The sequence below is a fragment of the Saccopteryx bilineata genome, chromosome 2 (genome assembly GCF_036850765.1).
Source record: "Saccopteryx bilineata isolate mSacBil1 chromosome 2, mSacBil1_pri_phased_curated, whole genome shotgun sequence".
Lineage (NCBI taxonomy): Eukaryota > Metazoa > Chordata > Mammalia > Chiroptera > Emballonuridae > Saccopteryx > Saccopteryx bilineata.
Window position 1 is genome coordinate 6118903 of NC_089491.1, and position 19384 is coordinate 6138286.

Genomic DNA, 19384 nt, shown 5'->3' on the forward strand with positions numbered 1-19384 from the left:
CCCAGCAGCCCGGCTGCCTGGAAGACAGGGGAACAGCCCGCTGCCCCGGCCCTGCAGCCCGCCCAGCCCACCCTGCCTCCCACCTCTGGCTCCACGTCCAGAGTTCAGTCACATCCCTGCCCTCTCAGCGAAGCTTCTTCAAGACAGGAGGGACGTGTGGTGGGCCTGGACCCCCCCTCCTGCCTCCATCCCAGGGACAGCCACCCCCTCCGGGACGGGCAGTGCCCCGTAGAGAAGGCGGCACAGCATGGTGGTCTCAGGGGACCTGGGTTCCAGTGTTCGCCATTACCATGCTGCATGGCCTGTCACTTCTGTCATCCAGGCCTCGGTGCCCCCGGCTGGGGAAAAGGAAATGGCTCATCCTCCCACTCCCACTCACAGCAGACGAACCTGGCCGCGCTGTGAACTGCTGCACACGGGGTGGTGGAGGGCGAGAAAGAGAACCACACGTCTGTGGGTGGGGGTTCCCCCCACCTGGCCCTGCCACGCCCAGGGACTGGGTGAGCGGGCACCGGCACTGTCCAAGCCCTCAGGTTCCACAAGCGCCCCCAGCCCCAAGCCACTCCCCACCCCCCGCTACGAGGTCAGACAACACACTCCGACGGTTCCCACGGGGCCCCCGGAAATGCACCGGTGTTCCTGGGAGGGGTAGGGGACTGCGAGCTTCCCACCTTGGCCAAGCCGTCCCCCGTCTGTGCAGACTCCTGCGACCTCCAGGCACCCCACGATCTGACCTGCACGCAGCAGGGCAAGGACCAGGAGCCCCACAGGCCCCGGGCCCTGGGGAGCCGTCCGTGGACACCCCTGAGGGGCACTGTGGAAACAGGAGGTGCTCCATGCTCCGGGGCAGACGACCCAGGCAGGTCCCAGATGCACTAGCGTTGGGTGACCTTGGACAGTGACGACAGGCTCATAGAATCTGAGCTGCCAAGATCAGATCTAATGCAAAACGTGCTCAGAGGCCTCAAGACCATGGTCACTGTTGCCGTGATTATTATCCGATGCCTCTGCCAGGGGGAAGGGAGACAGACGGCCCTCCACCCACCCCATTCCTGTTTTCCATAAATGCCCAGCTGGAGGGGAGACGGGCCCCAGCGCTGGCCTGAGTTTTGTCAGAAAGGAGGCCTGGCCTCCTGCCTAGAACTATCTAGAATTCCCGGGCACTCGGGGCTGAGCCACCCCCTCAGCAGTCCCCTCCGGGCTGCGGGCCTCTTCTCCCCACCGCAGGGATGGCAGCGGCCCAGCCTCCTCAGCGCTCCCTGCGCCTGCCGGGTTGGCTGGGCACTGGCCGGGCCGCAGCAGCCACAGGAAAGCAGGGCCGGTCCCGCCTGCGTCCCTGACACTGCCCAGCTCTGGGCGGGGGGGGACCCGAGGACATCAGACTGCCATCCGCAGGTGCCGGTGTGGCTGCTGGCCCGACACCAAGCCTGCCGGGCACAGAACTGCCACAGCCACACAGAGCTCAGGGGTCACGGCGGGCGCCAGGGCTTGGTCAGCTGAGCCCGCCAGCTCCTGGGACCTGCTGTCTGCCACCCTGAGCTCAGGCCTGGCTGAGCCGCACGCGGCCTCAGCAGCCAAAGCCAGGCCCTCCCACGGTGGAGCTCTGGGCCCGCGGCGTGACCTGGACACCATCCTCCCCGCTCCGAGCCTCGGTTTCCTGCATCACAGACGGCTGTCCACGAGAGGGTGCAGGTCAGAAGCGCTAGCCCAGGATGTGCCAGGAGCTCAACAGGGAGACAGGGCCACCCTGATGAGGAGAGTATTAGAACAATACTTGGGGACAGCAGGGAAGGTGGCCGGCAGGGCCCGGCTGTGAGCTCTAGGGCTCAGACGGGGAGGTTCCTCCGACAGAGGGAGACGCAGGTGCTAGCGGCAGCTCAGAGGTGCTCAAGTCCCCGCTCACATCCCCTCAGGCTCCCCCCAGACCCCAGACCGCTCCGTGGCTGACCTCTTGCACTGCACCTCTGCTGAGAGCTGGGGTCCCCGCCAGCCCACCGCACTGACGAAGGACCTGAGGCTTCAGCGAGGTAAAGGCACTCGTCCGAGGTCACACGGCCATTGTGGGGGGTGGGGGAGCAGACGTGGAAGCCCGGGCAGTCTGACTCCTGAGTCCAGGCTCAAGAAGGCTTTAGCCTATTGATAGTCGTCCCCAGGAGGGAGCCACCCACTGAGTCCCTAGGCCATGGCGAGCACTGCGGGGCATAAGACTTAGGGTGCACAGTCCAACGGGGAACAGCTGGCCCCTGCCTATCAAAGTTCCCTGGGCAGCACCTCTTCTAGAGAGCCAGGCCCCTCTGGAGCCATCTTCTCATGGGCGCTGTGACCCTTCACACTTTCAGATTTGCCCAGTACAGCGTGACTCTTTCTGCATTCCCCACTCCAGCCTCTGTGTGCTCACCTGACAAATGGAGTCAGAGACGCACTCTGACTGCCTCAAAGGCAGGTTGAAGTGCTTCATTTGGGGGCAGAGCCATGTGGCAGGGAGTCCAGAGGCTCCCTAAAAGTGCCCTATGCAGAGCCCCTGGGGAGAGAGAGCTGGTGTCCCCTGGAAGTGGGGCCAGAGACCCAGGCAGCCACCAAAACAAAAAAACAAGGTTTTGTTCAAATCTTGTGTTCTGGCTCAAATAGTTCCACAGAATTCTGCATTCTGTTCTATCGCTTGTGGTGTTTGTTTTATTCTAAAAATAAAGTTATAAAATACATTGAACTTAATTTCTATATAAGTGAAAGAACTTTCCCCAAAAACTTCTCAAAGAGAACGCAGGATGACGTACTGCCTTGTGGCTTCCAGGAATAGTAAGATGGAAAAAGCTGCCGCTTACCAGGCACCCACTGTGTGCCCGTCCTGGCTGAGCACTGGCACGCACTGACGCCACTCGGCGCCTAAGCGATGCCAGGAGGCCAGGCCTCGGTTATGCCCATCACACAGGTCAGGAAGCAGGCTCCTGGAGGTGCGTGATTTACCCAGGGTGGAGTAGGGACCAGCGCCAGCGTCTGTGTGAGACCACCGTCGGAGAAGTGTGATGTCTAAAACATACCCAAGGGCATTCTGGGAGCTGGCCGTTTTTACATCCTGCTCGACTCCTGAACCCGGGGAGGCATCACATCTTTGGTTTCTCTGGCTCCCCAACGAAGGGCTGCTGGGGCTGGGAAGCAAAGGTCCTCAATATCTTCTCATCTATTAACGACCTTCAGTGACCGGGTGGCCCACATCGAGGCACAAGGACTACCCCTCACTCCAGCTGTGTGATGTTGGACAAGTCAGTTAACCTCTCTGAGCCTCAGTGTACTCCTCAGAAAACCGAGGATGGTAAAACCTACCATAACTACAAACGCAGAGGAAGCCCGGAAGGAAAAGGGATGCAAATGTTCTCAGAGAAGCAACACGAGGACAGGGCTCGTCCTTGTCTTTGTGACTGACGCGGTTTCCAACTTTGTCCTACCCCGGAGTCTGGGGGTTCCACGGGGCAGGACCGGTGTCTGCCTATGTCGCAGGCACAGAATAGCATCTGGCCCACAGTCCGTGCTCAGCAGGTTTCTGTTCTTGCAGATGGCATGTGGGGTGCTGGTTTTAGGTTCCTGGTTAATAAATGCACTTGCCCTGATGGCTTCTCTTTCTCTCTCTCTCTCTCTCTCTCTCTCTTCCCCTTTCTCTCATACACACACACACACACACACACACACACACACACACACACACACACAAGGTAGGCCCCAAGATCTATTGCCTGGTTTAAGCCATTTTTACTACCAGTCTCTGAATCTTCCAGAGGAGCGGGTCCTGAAGAAGGTAAACTATACCTTCGTTTCCTTTGGGACACGGGGGGGAGGGGGGGGGCGGCATGCAGGATTTGTTCAGGACTCCAGGTAGAGAAAGTCTTAAACATAGATTTGGTTCCGCCCAATTCCTCATTTTCCAAATAACTACGGTGCTCAGATACAGTGGGCGGCACAGAGGGACCTGGTCAACCGCAGGGGCTTCTTCTGAATTGAGTCATTCTGCAGCCCCTGTGTGACCTTGGGAAACTGAATTCACCTCTCTGAGCCTCAGTTTCCTCATCTGCAAAATGGGGGTGTTGGTGGTAACAAAACCTTCCTTAAAGGGTGATTAGAAGGAACAACCTGGAGTCTTCACCCCTTCACGTACCCAACAATCACTGAGCGCTCTCCGTGGGCTGGGCCCTGAGCTGCGGGGGGGAACAGAGCGGTGACCCGGCCGCAGGTTCTCTCAGATGCGCCCAACAGGTGGACTCCCACAGCGCTGTGCAATGCCCTCTGCCTTGACGTTGACCCTTCCTGGCCTGACAGCTGTCCATCCACCCACTGTGAAAGCCAGGGGGACCAGAAACCTACCTGTCCCATCCACCCTGTGTCCTGGCGCCGGCAGGGCCTGGCACGAGACAGGTGTCCCACAAACACTGCCTGAATCAGGGAGTGAGGGGCTGCCAGAGGGCACGGGGGCTTCCTGCCCTCTGTCCACAGCTGGCGGGTCCTTCTCCGGCTGCGCAGGGAGCAGGGGGCAGGGGGCCGGGGAAGGGCTGCTGGCACGCCCCTCTCCTCCACTGAGATGGCTGCTCTGAGTCCTAGTGAAGATCGTGTTCTGCTGGGACTGGCCAGGCCTCATCACAGGCAGTCCGGGAACGGTAAGCACCCAATGAGGCCGTGTGGGCGACGGAGCCCCGGAGAGGAAGCGGGCCCGGGGCCGAGGGGCAGGGGCAGGGGCAGGGGGCAGGGGGCTGGGGAAGGGCTGCTGGCACGCCCCTCTCCTCCACTGAGATGGCTGCTCTGAGTCCTAGTGAAGATTGTGTTCTGCTGGGACTGGCCAGGCCTCATCACAGGCAGTCCGGGAACGGTAAGCACCCAATGTGGCGTGTGGGCGACGGAGCCCCGGAGAGGAAGCGGGCCCGGGGCCGAGGGGCAGGGGCCCGCCAGCATGGCTCTGAGCTGCTTCACTCCTCACCTGCCCGGCTTGCATACCGTATATTTTTGAACAGAAGGAAGGCATCCGCTTTTTCCCCCACAGTGCCAAAAATAGCCCCATCACCTGCCTTTGAACAGGAGTCTTTCGGTTCCTACAAAGAGGCGAGAGCAGGAAGGGCCGGGGAGGAGGGGCCGTGCCCGCTGGCTGGCAGCTGGGACCCTCCTCGTCTCCCCAGCCCCCCCCCTGGAAGATGCGAGAGGCGGGGGATCCTGGCTTGCTCGGACAGCCTGCTGGGGGCCGGGCTCACAGCACCTGAGCGCGCGGGGCTCCCGCGGACACGGCAAACCCACCATCCCGCCACATCCCCCAGCCCAGGAGGTAGGAGCGGGCTGGGGTCAAACAGAAAGCAAGGACCCAAAATGGGTGAGGGGAAGGTTTGTCCATGCGTCAGCTTGTCAGTTTCTGTATTTGATTTTTTGTTTGTTCCAACAAATTGCAGCAGGCTCTATTCTAGGAGCAGTGAACCACGCGACAGGACGTGGTCTCATCCTCCTGGCACCAACAGCCAGAGGGGAAAGGGGAACAGGGACAAGTGTCCTCACCAGCAGGTAGGGGAGGTCACTGGTGCATCCCGTGGAAGGGTCCTGCCCTGAAAGGGACGAGGTGAACAGAAGGGAGGCCCAGGGCACGGACCCTCCTTCAACCTGACAGCAAGCCCACAAGGAGACATTTCACCCTTCCACGTGGGAGGCTGCCCCGACTCGAAGCTGGGGTTCCAGAGCCTGGAATGTGCCAGCCCTTTGGCGGATATTTTCACACTCATTCCCATCCCCGGTCCTGGGAGGCGGGGTTACCAGCTCTGCCTATTTTACAGATGAACTGAGGAGGCTCAATTAAAGGGTCTTGGCCCCGTCCCAGAGCTGATGAGAGAGCTGGGACCGGCACCCAGGCCCAGCTGGGACACCAGACCGCCTGCCTGTCCGACAAGCCGCCCCAGTTCCCCCCAGTTCCGCAGAGGTCGCAGTGGGAAGTGGTCACGGGGGCTGGGGCGTGGAGATCGGGACTGGAACCCAGCTCGGTCTGCCTGCCAATCCCGCGCCCCTTCTGGTTCCCATGGAGCTCCTTAGTTAAAAAAGAAAGAAAAAGAAAAAAGGCCACGTTCTGTCCCCAAAAGGCCAGAGCGGCGAGGGAGCCAGAGGGAGCTGCAGAGAGAAAGGGAGAGAGAGAGAGAGAGAGCGACTCTGAGTCCCCTTCCTCGCCGAAAACCCAAGCCTGAAATAAAAGAGAGCTATTTCTGCCTTGGGTTAAACATTCCTCAAAACCACATTCCTCCGGCCTCCTCCTTCTCCCCTGCCAGGGAATCCAAGCACGGTGGCCCGGCCACCCCGCCAGCTTCCTGGGGCCACCTTGTGAGACCAGCCATGCCACAGCGAGCTGCTCACTGCATTCCTTCCTGGGCACCCCCAACCCAGGCCCAGTGGGCAGGGAGCCCCGCCCCTAGGTGGCAGAGAAAAGCTGACATCCTGCTTCACAGAGAGTGGGACAGATGGGGAAACTGGGACCCCGAGAGGGGCAGCCGAAGGCCACAGCACGTCAGGCTAGGACCAGGACCAGGACCCTGGACTCACTCCCTGGCAACTCCCCCGGCTCATCAGATTGCAGATCAGGAACATGGGTGGGTCCCATCCTGGTCAGCCAAGGAGCAGAACAGAGCCACACAAGGTCGAGCGCTCTGGAAAGCCCAAAGCCTCCCGGCGGTGCTCACAGGCCTGCACCATGCGGGGCTCCTTTTCTGAGCACTGCACAAAACCCCAAGTCTCCCCCAGATGTGCCCCAACCCTCAGGGAGCTTCCAGTCGCCCAGGGCACTGCCACCAGACTTCCAGACCCCACGGTCCCACCTACCACGGTGCCCCTGAGCCCCGCAATGCACCCAGAAGCACACAGACACCGGAGGCACCTGGGCCTTGGCCAGCATGAGCAGGACAGGGCAGGACAGGACACCCAGGGGCACTCTCGCTCGCCACGGCCTCAACCTCAGCTGCCCTCGGCCCCCCTGGGCCCCGCCCGCGGGCTCCCCGAGAGCGGGGGTGGGGCCAACACTTTCTGAAGGGGCTCGCCCCCCATGAGCTCCCAGGTGTGGAGGGTTTGGTGAGGTCGACACAGTGCGGGCACATGCGCAGCACCCAAGACTCTGCCAGGATGGGGCTGAGGCTGAGGAAGCCCCAGAGGCCCCAGCACCGGGCAGCCGCCCACGGCACGCCCCTACCTCTCGCCATACTTCCCCTGCCTTCCCACGGGCCTCAGTTTTGCCTCCTCCCCAGAGGAGCATACAAGATGAATAAAGGGCTGTGTGTTCACAGCTAGAAGGACCCCACCTCCTATCCAACCTCAGATCTGACCAGGAATCCAGAATGCTGGGCCAGTGCCTGCCACTCCAGCAGCTGCTTGAATGCCTCTAGTGATGGGGCGCTCACTACCCTCTGTAGTAGCTCTTAAGTTACAGGGCTCATGAAGGTTGTGGGAGGCGGGCACGCGGTAGGAAGAGTGTGGCTACATCCATATAAGAATCTGAGCCTGAGCCCCAGCTTTGCCACTGGCTGGGAAGCCTTGGGCATGTCCCTGAATCTGCCTGGGCCCCCTTTACTTCATCTGTGAAATGGGCATATAGTCCCTTCTCCCAGGGTTGCGGCGAGACCACAAAGGGGGGGGGGGACCTGCACTCAGTGCTCCTGGCACCGAGTGCCCACTTGGTAAATGGGGGTCATCATTCTTCCCAGTGTTATCTCCCCACTGCCTGAGGCCTGGGCAGAAGGGGACTGAGGAGTGGCAGCCATGTCGCCCAGCCCCAGAGCAGGCAGCTGAGCAATCAGCTCTCGCCTGGGGCTCACAGCCCGTCGGTGCCTCCCACCCAGGCCTGTCTACATTCACAACCTGTACAGAGCCGCACGCACGCGCGGGCACAGATGTGCCAGCTCACCCACTCCTGACACATGCCACGACCCCGTCACTCACACTCGGAGCACGCCAATGGGAGCTAGGGCTCACACACGATTCGCAGCACCCACCCACTGCACACCCACACCAGGCACCCACGCTCACACTCACCGCACGTCTCCACCGCGGCTTCTCAGCACCCCCGCTGCCCCCCAGGGTCAAACTCCAGCTGCACCACTACCCAGATGGGTGGCCTCGGGCCAGCTCTGGTCCCCTCTGAACCTCAGTTTCCTCACCTGTAAAATGGGAACCACACAGGGCTCCTGGGAAGAGTCAGGGATCGGTGCATGTAAGCACTGAGCTGAGCCTGGATCACACGAACGTGCTCAGTGGCAGACGCTCACCATGGCGACAGCCTCTGATACTTACACATTGTTGATACAGATTCTCCATCTCCACGGATGAGCTAAGGAGAGCGCCTGAGATGAGCCACCAAATCCAGTGTCTCTACTATTCCTCACCTGGCACACAACAGCCTGTTCCGGAGGCATTCTCACCCCCAGCGTGCAGAGGGTGCAGCTGACAGGTGGGGACCCAGACTGCCTGTGGCTAAGACAGCCCCACAGACCGCTCATCAGACACCAGAGCCCGAGGACACTGCGTCTCAGGGCCCAGGGACAGCGTCCCCCTGAAGGTCTCACCATCTGGCGACCTGACCATTGTGCAGAAAGGGAAACAGAGCCCCAGAGAGGCCCAGTGACTCTAAAGTCACTGTCTAAGCTGCACTGGCTCTGGGACTAAAGCCAGGTGGGTGCCTGTCCAGCTCCCAAGCCCACATCCACGCAGGATCCCAAAACCCAGCATTCCAGAGCAGGCTCTCCTTCCCAACTGGGTGAGTTGGGGGCTAATAGGGACCCATGCAGACATCAGCCAGCCAGACCAGACACAAAGGCTGTCCACAGTTGCCACTCGCTGCCAATTCAGCTGAGGACCTGGGAGAGCTCACCCTGTGTCCACCCAGGGGGCCATGAGCCACCGTCTCCTGACTCCAAAGGCCAAGCCAGACCAGACACAGAGGCTGTCCACAGTTGCCACTCACTGCCAATTCAGCTGAGGACCTGGGAGAGCTCACCCTGTGTCCACCCAGGGCCATGAGCCACCGTCTCCTGACTCCAAAGGCCAGTGGCCTCCTTCCTGGAGGAGCATTCACTGAGCACTTACTACCTGCCGGTCCCTGGGTCCACCTATGGGAAAAGCCCTGTTGTCCCCATCTCACATGCAAGGCACTCAAAGCTCAGAGGAGCGAGGGGCTCCCTAGGGTCCCACAGCCAGAAAACAACCAGCTGGCCTTCATGCCCTCAACACGGCTGGCTGTCCTGCCCTCAGCTGGGAATCCGATCCCAATTTCAAGTTACCTGGGAACTTGGCATGTTAATTTATGACCATCTCTGCCTTGGTAAACAGACCACACCCAGGGTGTGCAAAGTGTTTCATTGTGTAATGATCGTATAAAAGGGACAATCTGCTTCTTTTACCACCTGACAGCAAGAATTGTTAAGGACCAGACGAACCATATCAGAAGGAACTTCAATGAAGAAAGCAACACATCCCTACCTCAACCCCAATGGCCAACCCATCATGGCACAGCGGAGGCACCCCAATGGGAAGCACAGTCCTGGGTTCCTGCCCTGTACTTACCACGTGACTTGGCAAAGAGATTTCACCTGCCTGGTACTCGATTTGTCCATTTGTAAAACAAGGGCGCTGGACTGCGTGACCCCGAGGTCTCCTCTAGCTCAAAGACTCTCGGATTCTATTTAACAGTCATCAAAGAAATGGACGCGGAAACAGCGGGCTACCCTTCTCTTCCCCATAAAGTTGGCAACGATGAAGAAAAACAGTAACACTCGGGGCTGGCAAGGACGCAGGAAAAGAGGGGCCTCATCCACTTCTGCTGGAAATATAAATGGGAACAAACTGTCTGGAGAGCAACGGAACGATTTTTCAACCAAAAGCCTTTTAAGATGTCCCCAGCCTTGAACTCTGTAACTTTCTTCTGGGGAATTTGTCTTCAAGGAGAGATGTGTGCAAAGATGTAGTACAAAAATGATCTTCGCAATACTGTTTATATTCTAAAAGCGACTTAGTATCCAATGGCAGGGGATTAAATAAAATGTTGCATTCATATGAGGCAACATTTAAAAGCCTTTTTTTTTTTTTTTTTAGAAGAATGGTTACCCGTATAGGCAAACATTCACAATTGTCAGGTTTTAATAAGTTAGAAAATAAGAAGTATATAATAACCCCGAATATACAGTACAATGAAACCTACGTACCAAGTCCTATTTCGTCTTCCTCCTAAATATGTTCAGAATCTGTCCTTGACGTCATCTCCACTGACCCCATAATCACCGGCCTTGATTACAACCCTCTCCTCCAATCCATTCTTTGGACTAGAGGCTCTACAGGACACGCTCTACAAACCCCAACCCTGACATGTCCTCACCATTTCCGTCCGTGATACCCCCCCGCCCCATCTCAAAAAATGTCCACATTCCTTCCAAGGAGACGCTTTGTGAGGGGTGACATGAGCCCGGCAGGCTGGCCAGCTGCCTCTCCTGCTGCCCACAGCCTATCTCGGAGGGACTCAGGCCTGGCCTGGGGAGCAGAGGACGTGGGGTCCAATCCCAAGGCCACAGCCAGGAGGCAGTGCTTTGACCGGACACTGTGGGATGTGAGACGCCAGAACTCTCTGGGGCACAGGTAGGGACAGGAGGAGCCAGATTTCACATGGAGCTGGGAAGAGGCAGAAAGACCCAGACGGACGTGAGCTGGAGGCCCGGGCTCTGTGACCCTGGGCTACTCGCCGCCCCTCTCTGGCATCCTCCATGTCTCTCAACAAGGGGTCAGGCCGGAGACCCACTCAGCCCAGTTTGCTCTGGAGGACCGAGGACTCGCATACTAAAATCAGTTGCCACCAGGAGAGCTGACAGGGGCTCCTCAGAATCAGGCACCATGTTAATAAACCCTTCACATGCCCTGAATCCAGTCCATCTTTGGGGCCACCGTGATGCCCCTCCCATTTTCCAGAGAAAGAAAGTAAAGCCTAGTGAGATGGGGTTCACCCAAGGGAAGGGCCAGAACCCCTGCCCCTCTGGCCCCCAAAGCCAACTTCCATCCCTGAGAAGGCTGCCAAGCCACCCCCCCCAACCCCTTCCCGACCCACATCCTGGACCTCAAAGCACTCCCCCATTTGGATACACAAAGTCACACGAGCAGGTATTACAGATGAGCAAAATGGGGCTCAGAGAGGGTAAGCGACTTGCCCAAGGTCACAGAGCTGGAGTAGGACACCCCACCACCACCATTCTCCAGGCTATTGAGCTCTTTCCTAACAGACTCGATGTTCCCTGCCCAGATGGCCACATTAGTGCCGGAGCAGCCTCCCTTCCTCTTGCTGCTGCTCTGTGTATAGCCTTCCAGAGACAGGAGGCCAGGCCTCCATGCTCTCGCCGCATGCACACGGGAGGCACAGGGATCGATCGCAGAAGCCACCGCCCTCCCCTGAGCCTTCCCTCTCCTGGGTGGCTTACCCCTGGCTCATCAGTCTCACCAACAAGCTTGAGAAAGTGGGCCAGAACTCAAAATCACCCTGGCTGTGGGCCCCTCCGCACCCCAACTCCATCATTAGTCCCAACACGGGTGCCAGACTCGGCCCCCCTGCCAAGGCAACGTCTTGCCCCCTCTGCTGGAGCCGTCAGGCGTAGTGAACAATGATCAGAGAGTATTCCTTACCCTACCAGAGAGACCTTCATGGGATCCTCCCCAAAGCCAGAGAAACCCTAGAACTTAACCAGTGACGCCTAGCATCTCCCAACCCGACTCCTGACCCCAAACCGGGGTCCCTTTCTCTGCTCTGGGTGGCAGATGCCTTAGCTACCGACCAAGGGTGACGCTCATCCCTCCACAAGCTGCCGCACGCCGGGCACCGTTCTGAGCATCAGGAAAAAGGCCAAAGAGACTCAAGGTTGGCAAGCAAGGTCAAAGCAGAGCCTGGGCGGTCCAGGAGCAGCAAGGAAGAGGGGACCTCCTCTGAGTCCTGGACAGAGGGTCCCAAGGAGCACCATGGAGAGAGGAGGAGGAAGGGAGGGTGGGTGGAGGTGTCTGCCTCTTGGCGTGACTGGCGTGGGCCCAGAAGCCTTTAAACAGACGCAGCTCAGACCACGAAAATGGCTCGAGCCCTCCGGCTCGGTTGTTCAGACTACAGGACCTAGCTGGCTTCCACCTGAGGGCGGGACCTACATCTCTCTCGTTCACATCTCTATCTCCGTGCCCAGCACAGGTGAGCACTCAACAAAAGGCAGGTCAGGGCAGCATAAAAATTAACAAGGGCTGGCAGGGGTGGAGGGGAAGTGGGGGGCGGGGCAGTTGGGGGAGAACGCCTCCGATAAAACAAGATCCTGCTAAAATTCGGGCAAAGCGAAGATCCTAGCTTTCTCTCTGTGCCGGACACAAAGACCAGGGCTGTAGGAAGACTAGGAAGACTCCTCTGTGGACAGATGAACTTCGTCCACACGACACATTTAAAACCAGTTCAAGATGAAGCTGAATTGTGTAGTCAAACACCAGTATTAGTTATGATCACTCATAGGCCTCCTTGCACCCTTGACGAGTGTGTGGCCTGTGTTAAGCATGGCTCCTTACCCTAAGCTACCCACTAGGCTCTATGTGCATTACCCTGTGAACACCTACATCCCCTAGCAGTTGGGCACCATGAACACGCCCATTCTGCAGATGAGCAAACTGAGGCTCAGTTAAGTGAGAGCCTGTCCTGTCCCACAGGGATGACAACAGTCTCACCAAACAAGCTGGAGGAAAGTGGGCCAAACCTCAACAAGACCAGGCTGCAGGCCCCCCTGACTGCTGCTCTTAAGACCAGCTGGGCAGGGGCCTCCCCCTCTCTGGAACCTCCTGCTGCTCCTAGATAGAAACTGTGCCAGGAAGGGTGAGGACTGGGTCGCAAGGCACTGACGACTCACAGAATCTTACCTGCGGAGGAGGGGGGAATCCGCTCTGCGGTGCCAACCCTGAAGGTCAGAGGACTGTGGCCGAGCCGCATCAGATGTGACCAGCAAGGGCCACAGAGCCGGACCTCTCAGACCGTGCCCTGCTTCCTCGCGTGCACACAGACCAGCGGGACAGCCTTTCCCAGGAGGCAGGAGGAACAGCGCCAAGGATGGCAGCCAGCACAGACTCAGGCGGGACCCTCTGGGCTCCCATCTGGGCTCCACGTGGTGCTGGAGCCAGCCGTGCTGTGCCTGAGGTGGCCTCGGACGCCAGGTGAGGACCACACATGCTGGGACCCCTGAGCCAGTTATAGGTCTTCAACTGGGGCTCCTGGGAACCAAGGTCTACATGACAAACACATGTCTAGGGTGCAAATTCCTGGGCCCTGGCCAGACCTAAGAATCAGAAACCTGGGAGGGCCAGCGACCCAGGAACCTTGGCATTTAATAAGCTCTCCAGGAGATGCTGATATTTGGGATTCCTTCCTAAGCGCTCTCTCTTGACCCCGTCCACACACAGAGTCCCTTGAACAAAGAGCAGATGGCTCCACTCGCCATCAGAAGGAAGCCCATGTGGGGCCTTAGAACAAGCTGGAGGCTGTCTCTGCTCTTCCTGCTGGGGGGAGTTTTCATTCAACAAATACCTGTGGGCCTACTAAGTGCCAACACAACCAAACAGACAAGGGCCTGCACCGAGGGAGCTGGCAGCAGCATGGGAGACACACAGGAGGCAAAGAACCCACCACCACTCCAGCCTCCCCCTAGTACAGGCTCTAGGAAAAGAACCCTGCTAACTCCCTCACAGAAACTGTTTCGTGTCTCCAAAGGCCTTTAAAAATAGCCCAGCCCGGCACCACCAGGCCAGCTCCTAACAGAGCCTTGTTGACTCAGCTTCTCCCAAAGTTGACAGATCTGCCTGGAGGGGTTGGAGGTTGGACAAAATGACTGCCAAGGCCCCTTCCCATCCAGAGCCCACCACCATGGCTTACAGCAGAAACCTGAAATGAGACACGCAGAAGAAAAGCCCCCTGACTTCTTGGCACGAGCGCTGAGACACAACTTTGGAGACAGGCAGACCTGAGTTCAAGTCCTGCTACCACCTAGTGGACAGGCCGTGGGATCTTGGGCATGCCACTCATCTGTCTGAGCCTTAGTTTCCTCATATGTAAATGGGCAGTAGCTGTGCTCACCACGCCCAGGGCTGTTGCGAGGATTCAATGTGCTAACAATGCAAAGAGCTCAGCATGTGAGGCGCCCAAGAAGCAGAAAACCTGGCTTCGTTCAGCTCACAGGTGGCTCCGCTGTCCCACCATGATGGCGACACCCCAGTGTAGCCCAAGCCCACATCTCCCAGCAAAGCCCACGGTGCCCTCTGCCTCCCTGGGCAAAGGAGCCCGGGACGTCCCACCTGCAGCCTGCCTGCTGCCAGCTATGGGCCACAGCTGAGCAGAGCCTGAAGGAAGACCCAGCCAATCTCACAGAACAGCAGCCAAACTGGGAAGGTGCATCCACCCACCTTGGAAAGAAGGTAAGAGCAGCAAGGAAGGAGTCCCTGGTCCTTGGAGCCTCACCCCTTCAGGGAGCAGCTCCCAGGATGCGATCTCCTTGCCGCAGAATTCCACTGGAGGAGGGCCAGGACTTCTCCGCAGACCAGCACCCACTCGGGAAAGGCCCCTTTGTTCCGAGCACATGGAGGCAAGGGGCTGGGAGCTGAGCATGGGTTTGGACAGACTGGCAAGTGTGCCCAGAAGATAGATGGAGCGTGTATGCTGGGGGGCAGGGGGGCAGGGAGCAGAGATTGTGCAATGCACCATCGGAACCTGCTTCCCAAGCTTCCATCAACACACAGGGTTGGCAGTCAATCTGCTGGCTCCAGGGAGGGTGCAGAGGGCCTGGACCCACGCAGCAGCCCAGGTCTGGTTCTGAATTCCAACCAAGCCCAGGGCCACTGCCCCCTTCCAAGTCAGACACACAGACAGAAGTCCCAGCAGAGGATGCAGCTGTCCTTCCTCCCATCCCTCAAAAGAAAACCGGGTGGGTCAGAACCAAGTGCCATCAACCCCTAGCAGGCCCGAGCATCTCCCCAGAGGCTGCAGGGAAGAGAGACGTCTGGTTTGGAGAAATCAGAGATAGGAGGAGACTGTGGAGTTGTGAAGTTGGGCAAGCTGAGAGAGACACTGGGCCAGATCTAGAGAAGTCTGAAATTGACAGACCATCTTCTTTGGTACCCAGAGGGTTAAACGATGAGATCGACCAGATCACCCACGGCTGTATAAACCCGTTTCCCAGGTTGGCAGATAGAGGTGGAAGGGGGGAGACTGATACCGGAGCCAGAGGAGAATTCAGCCTGTCAAACCCAACAGGACGCCCAGGACCCTTGGCCGCCCCCACTGCCACCAGCTCTCTGACAAGTCTCGCCACCCCCTACACCACCCCCACACACACGATCGAGGCCAGGGAGGGGGCGACAGGCCAACCTCGCAGCGGCAGCAGTGGTGCCATCGTGATGCATGAATCACCGGCCCTGCCGCGCTAGTGCTCGTCAGCTCGGCGCAGCCGGAACCACCTCGTAACCAGGCGCCCCCTGCCGGGACCACCGCCCGGGCCCATTGCACACCCCTGCCATTTCGGACAGCTGCGGAGCGGGGGCTGCGGGCGGGTTGGGGCTTTCCCTCCCGGCCTGGGGTTGGCCCCGCGCACCCTGACAGGCGGCGCACGCCCTGGGCGTGGGGGGACTGGCTGCCCTAGAACAAAAGAGCCAGGTGTGGGGCTGGGGGCGCGGCGCGGGCTTCCCGGGGGCCGGGGGGAGGCAGAGCAAGGAATGACCAAGGAAGGGCCGCGGCGCTGAGGGGGTGGGAGCGGACCCGGGGCAGACACTCGGGGTTCGGGGAGACGGGCCGTGGGGGAGGGGCGCTGGGGGCGCGGGCGGGGGTCCCGAACGCGCACTCACAGTAGGTTTTCCTGGTCAGCTCCTCCACAACTTCGGGCTTCAACTTGCTGTTGGATTTCCCCATCCTCGGCGGCCGCGGCCCCCGGCCCCGGGCCGGCCCCCGGCGGGGCGCCCAGCGGGAGCGACTCGGCGGGCGCGGGCTGGGGCGGCCGGGGCGGGGCGGGCCGGGCGGAGGCCGGCGGGCCGGGCTGGGCCGGGCCCGGGCCGCGCCTTTGTCTGCGCCGTGCCCGCGCGGCCCGGGCGCGGGGCTCCGGCGCGCTGCGCTGCGCGGCTGGCGGCCCCTCGGCCGCCCGGGACGCGACGCGGGCCCGGGGCTCGGGGCAGCCGCTGGGCGGGCTGGGCCGTTGGCCGCCGCCCTCTCCGGGCGCCGCGGCGCGGGCTGCGCTGGGCTGGGCGCCGACGCGGCCGCGGTGTTGCCCGGTCGTCCCTGGTTACTGGGCTCCGCGGCACATGCTCGCTGCTGCGCTCCCTGCGCCGCCGCCCCTGCGCTCCCCGCCTCCCGCCTCCCGCCTCCCGCCTCCCGCCTGCACCGGCGCGCCAGGGGTGGACCCGGAGCCGCCACTCAGCGCCCGGCACCTCCTCCCGCCCCGCACCCGCACCCGCACCCGCCCCGCCGGGCTTGCGCCCGCGGAGCTGCGGCCCCTCCAGCACCGAGCTGAGGCAGCAGAGGGGCTCCCCCGTCCTCATCGCATCCCGGGGCGGAAGCGGGAGGTCACCCCGCCCCCTCCCTTGAATCGATCTCGGGCGCTCAAGTCCCCCCCACAACACACACTCACACACACTCACACACACACACACACACACACACACACACACACACTCACACACACCCCGGAGCAGGGCGGGGGAGGGCGCTGAAGACCTGATGTGAATGAGGCCAAGTCTCTGCCTGGCGAAATTCATTCATTCGACACGGACTCGTTTTGGGCGCTGGAGACAGGGCAGTGAACAGGAAAGGCGACCGAACAGGAGTGGGGCCGGGCACTGCTATGCACAGATTATGGTGGGGCGCCTACCACAGCTTGTCGGAAGGTGACCTCCAAGGCCCAAGGGGAGGGAGGGTGGGTGGTTGGGAAAGTGATCAAGGCCCAGAAGCCCTGGAGGAAGGAAAGAGGCCTGAGCCCCGAGAGCGTGCTTTCCCTGCACAGAGCTCCGGGAGTGGGGCCGAGTGACCGGAGGCCAGAATGAGGAAGAAGGGAGTGGGGCCGAGTGACCAGAGGCCAGAAGGAGGGAGAGGGGAGTGGGGCCGAGTGACCGGAGGCCAGAAGGAGGAAGAGGGCCAGCGCGGAGAGGCATATCCTCTCCCCAAGGAGCTGGGCCTCTGGAATGTGAGTGAGGAGGTGACAGGGGCTTTCTCTGCTTCTCTGCCCTCCATGTGGAGTGTGCTCCCAGCGGGCGTTGGCCGGGCCTCTGTCTCGCCTCCATGGACAGAGGCCGGTAGGTCAGGGGCCGTGCAGCAAGGGAAAGAGTCATTCCTCCTTCCCTGGCCACCCCATCTGCAATGTCGATGCATTTGGACCTTTCCACATCCCAGCTGTAGCATTTTCCTTCTTAGCAACTCTCACAGACTTAACATGGTTTATTCCTTTTGTGTTTGCTGTCAACTCTGCTTGAATATGTGCCCCCTAAGTGCAGGAATTCTCGTCTTATTTGTAGTTGTATCTCCAACACCTAGTAGGCACCTGGCTTGCACTGGCCACGCCACCAACCTCGTGAATGAGGAAGGAACGCCCCAGTGCTGGGGGCTTGCAGGGGAGCGGAGAATGAGAGTGAGGTGTGGTGTCTCCTTCCCACTTCCACACAGTGTTCAGACCTCAGGGTTCAGGAAGCACAGAGGAGCTCAGGAGACCGAGAAACTGATTACGGCCAAGAGTGCTTCTCGGCCCCCAAATGCCACCCCCGCCCTCCAAACATGCTCCCCTTTAACTTCCCCAGGGCCTTGCCAGGGCTAACCGCAGGCCCCTGGGGACTTTCAGACCAAGGAGCACTTACTATCCTGCAGGGGCTCGTTCTGTAAGGGAAGTGGGGAGGGCACAGAATTCTCCAACTGGCACTGACTGAGAATACACCCCAGGGAGGGGCCCACAGTGCGGGGCTCTGGGTTGGCCAGACCAGCCTGAGCGTCCTGCCTGGGAGGAGGGGGAGCCTGCATGGGGACCCAGTCACCATGGCAGGGACAGCGGTAGCATTAAAGACCTATAGAAATCCAGGTGTCCCTGAGTATTTCTTGCCCAATGTCCATGTGCCAGGCGCTGCCAACACCAGTGTGGTCCATGTCCTTGGGAGCTCACAGACCTCCCTCCCTCCCCCTTGGCCTGCCTCACAGCAGTCCCAGAATCACACTGGTGGCAAACTCCACAAGGGGAGCCGACAGGTCCCCAGGAGACCATGCACGGGAACCCCTAGCAGGGGGGTCAGGGAGGTTCCAGGGGCTGACATGCAGCTGACAGTTTATCCAGGGAAGGCGATACAACAATAAACACAATGCATGTCGCCTGGCCTGGCCTGGTGCAGTGGATAGAAGAACATCCACCTGGAATGCTGAGGTCGCCAGTTCGAAACCCTGAGATTGCCCGGTCAAGGCACCTACGACAAACAAGCAATGAACAACTAAAGTGAAGTAACTATGAGTTGATACTTCTCCCTGCCCCCTCTCCTCTGTAAAATCAATAAAATAAAATCTTTAAAAAAGGCATGAGTAGCCTGACCAGGCGGTGGCGCAGTGGATAGAGCGTTGAACTGGGATGCAGAGGACCCGGGTTCGAGACCCCGAGGTCGCCAGCTTGAGTGCGGGCTCATCTGGTTTGAGCAAAAAGCCCACCAGCTTGAACCCAAGGTCGCTGGCTCCAGCAAGGGGTTACTCAGTCTGCTGAAGGCCTGCAGTCAAGGCACATATGAGAAAACAATCAATGAACAACTAAGGTGTTGCAATGAAAAACTAATGATTGATGCTTCTCATCTCTCTCCGTTCCTGTCTGTCTGTCCTTGTCTATCCCTCTCTCTGACTCACTTTCTGTCTCTGTAAAAAATAAATTAATTAATTAATTTAAAAAATGCATGAGTAAATATATCATGTCAGAGGTGAAAACATAATAAGGCAGGGAAGGGCAATGGGAAGTGCCAGCGTGGGAGGTGGGAGGTTTTGGAGGGCAGGAGAGGCCTCACTGAGAAGATGCTCTCCAAACGAGGACCCGAAGGGGAAAGTCTCCAGAAGCTTCACTCAGGGACACCCTCCCCTGCCTCAGCGCTTGGCTCCTCTAGGGAACGCCTAGAGCTGCGAGGTCCTACAGGGAACTTCCGTGCACACACACACACACTCACACACACACACACACGGCCACCAGAATGTGACCAGTCCCAGTGGAGATGTGCTGTAAGCATAAAATACACACTGGATTCCAAAGGTTTGTACAAAAATAAAGAGACTAAAAAATAGCTGGTGAATATTTCTTAAAATTTTATTATATATTAAACTGATAGTTTTTGACATAATGTATTAAATATATTATTA

At 59.3% G+C, this 19384-nt stretch overlaps 1 protein-coding gene across 1 annotated transcript in view; it reads right to left on the reverse strand.

The window, feature by feature from the left end:
• The window catches only part of NCS1 (neuronal calcium sensor 1), a 50060-nt gene extending 34031 nt beyond the window's left edge, over positions 1-16029 (reverse strand). The window contains exon 1 of the mRNA XM_066255947.1: positions 15874-16029. Within this exon, the coding sequence (XP_066112044.1) occupies positions 15874-15937 (64 nt within the window). The 5' untranslated portion in view covers positions 15938-16029. The remainder of the gene's footprint in view (positions 1-15873) is intronic.
• Positions 16030-19384: the final 3355 nt, after the last annotated feature.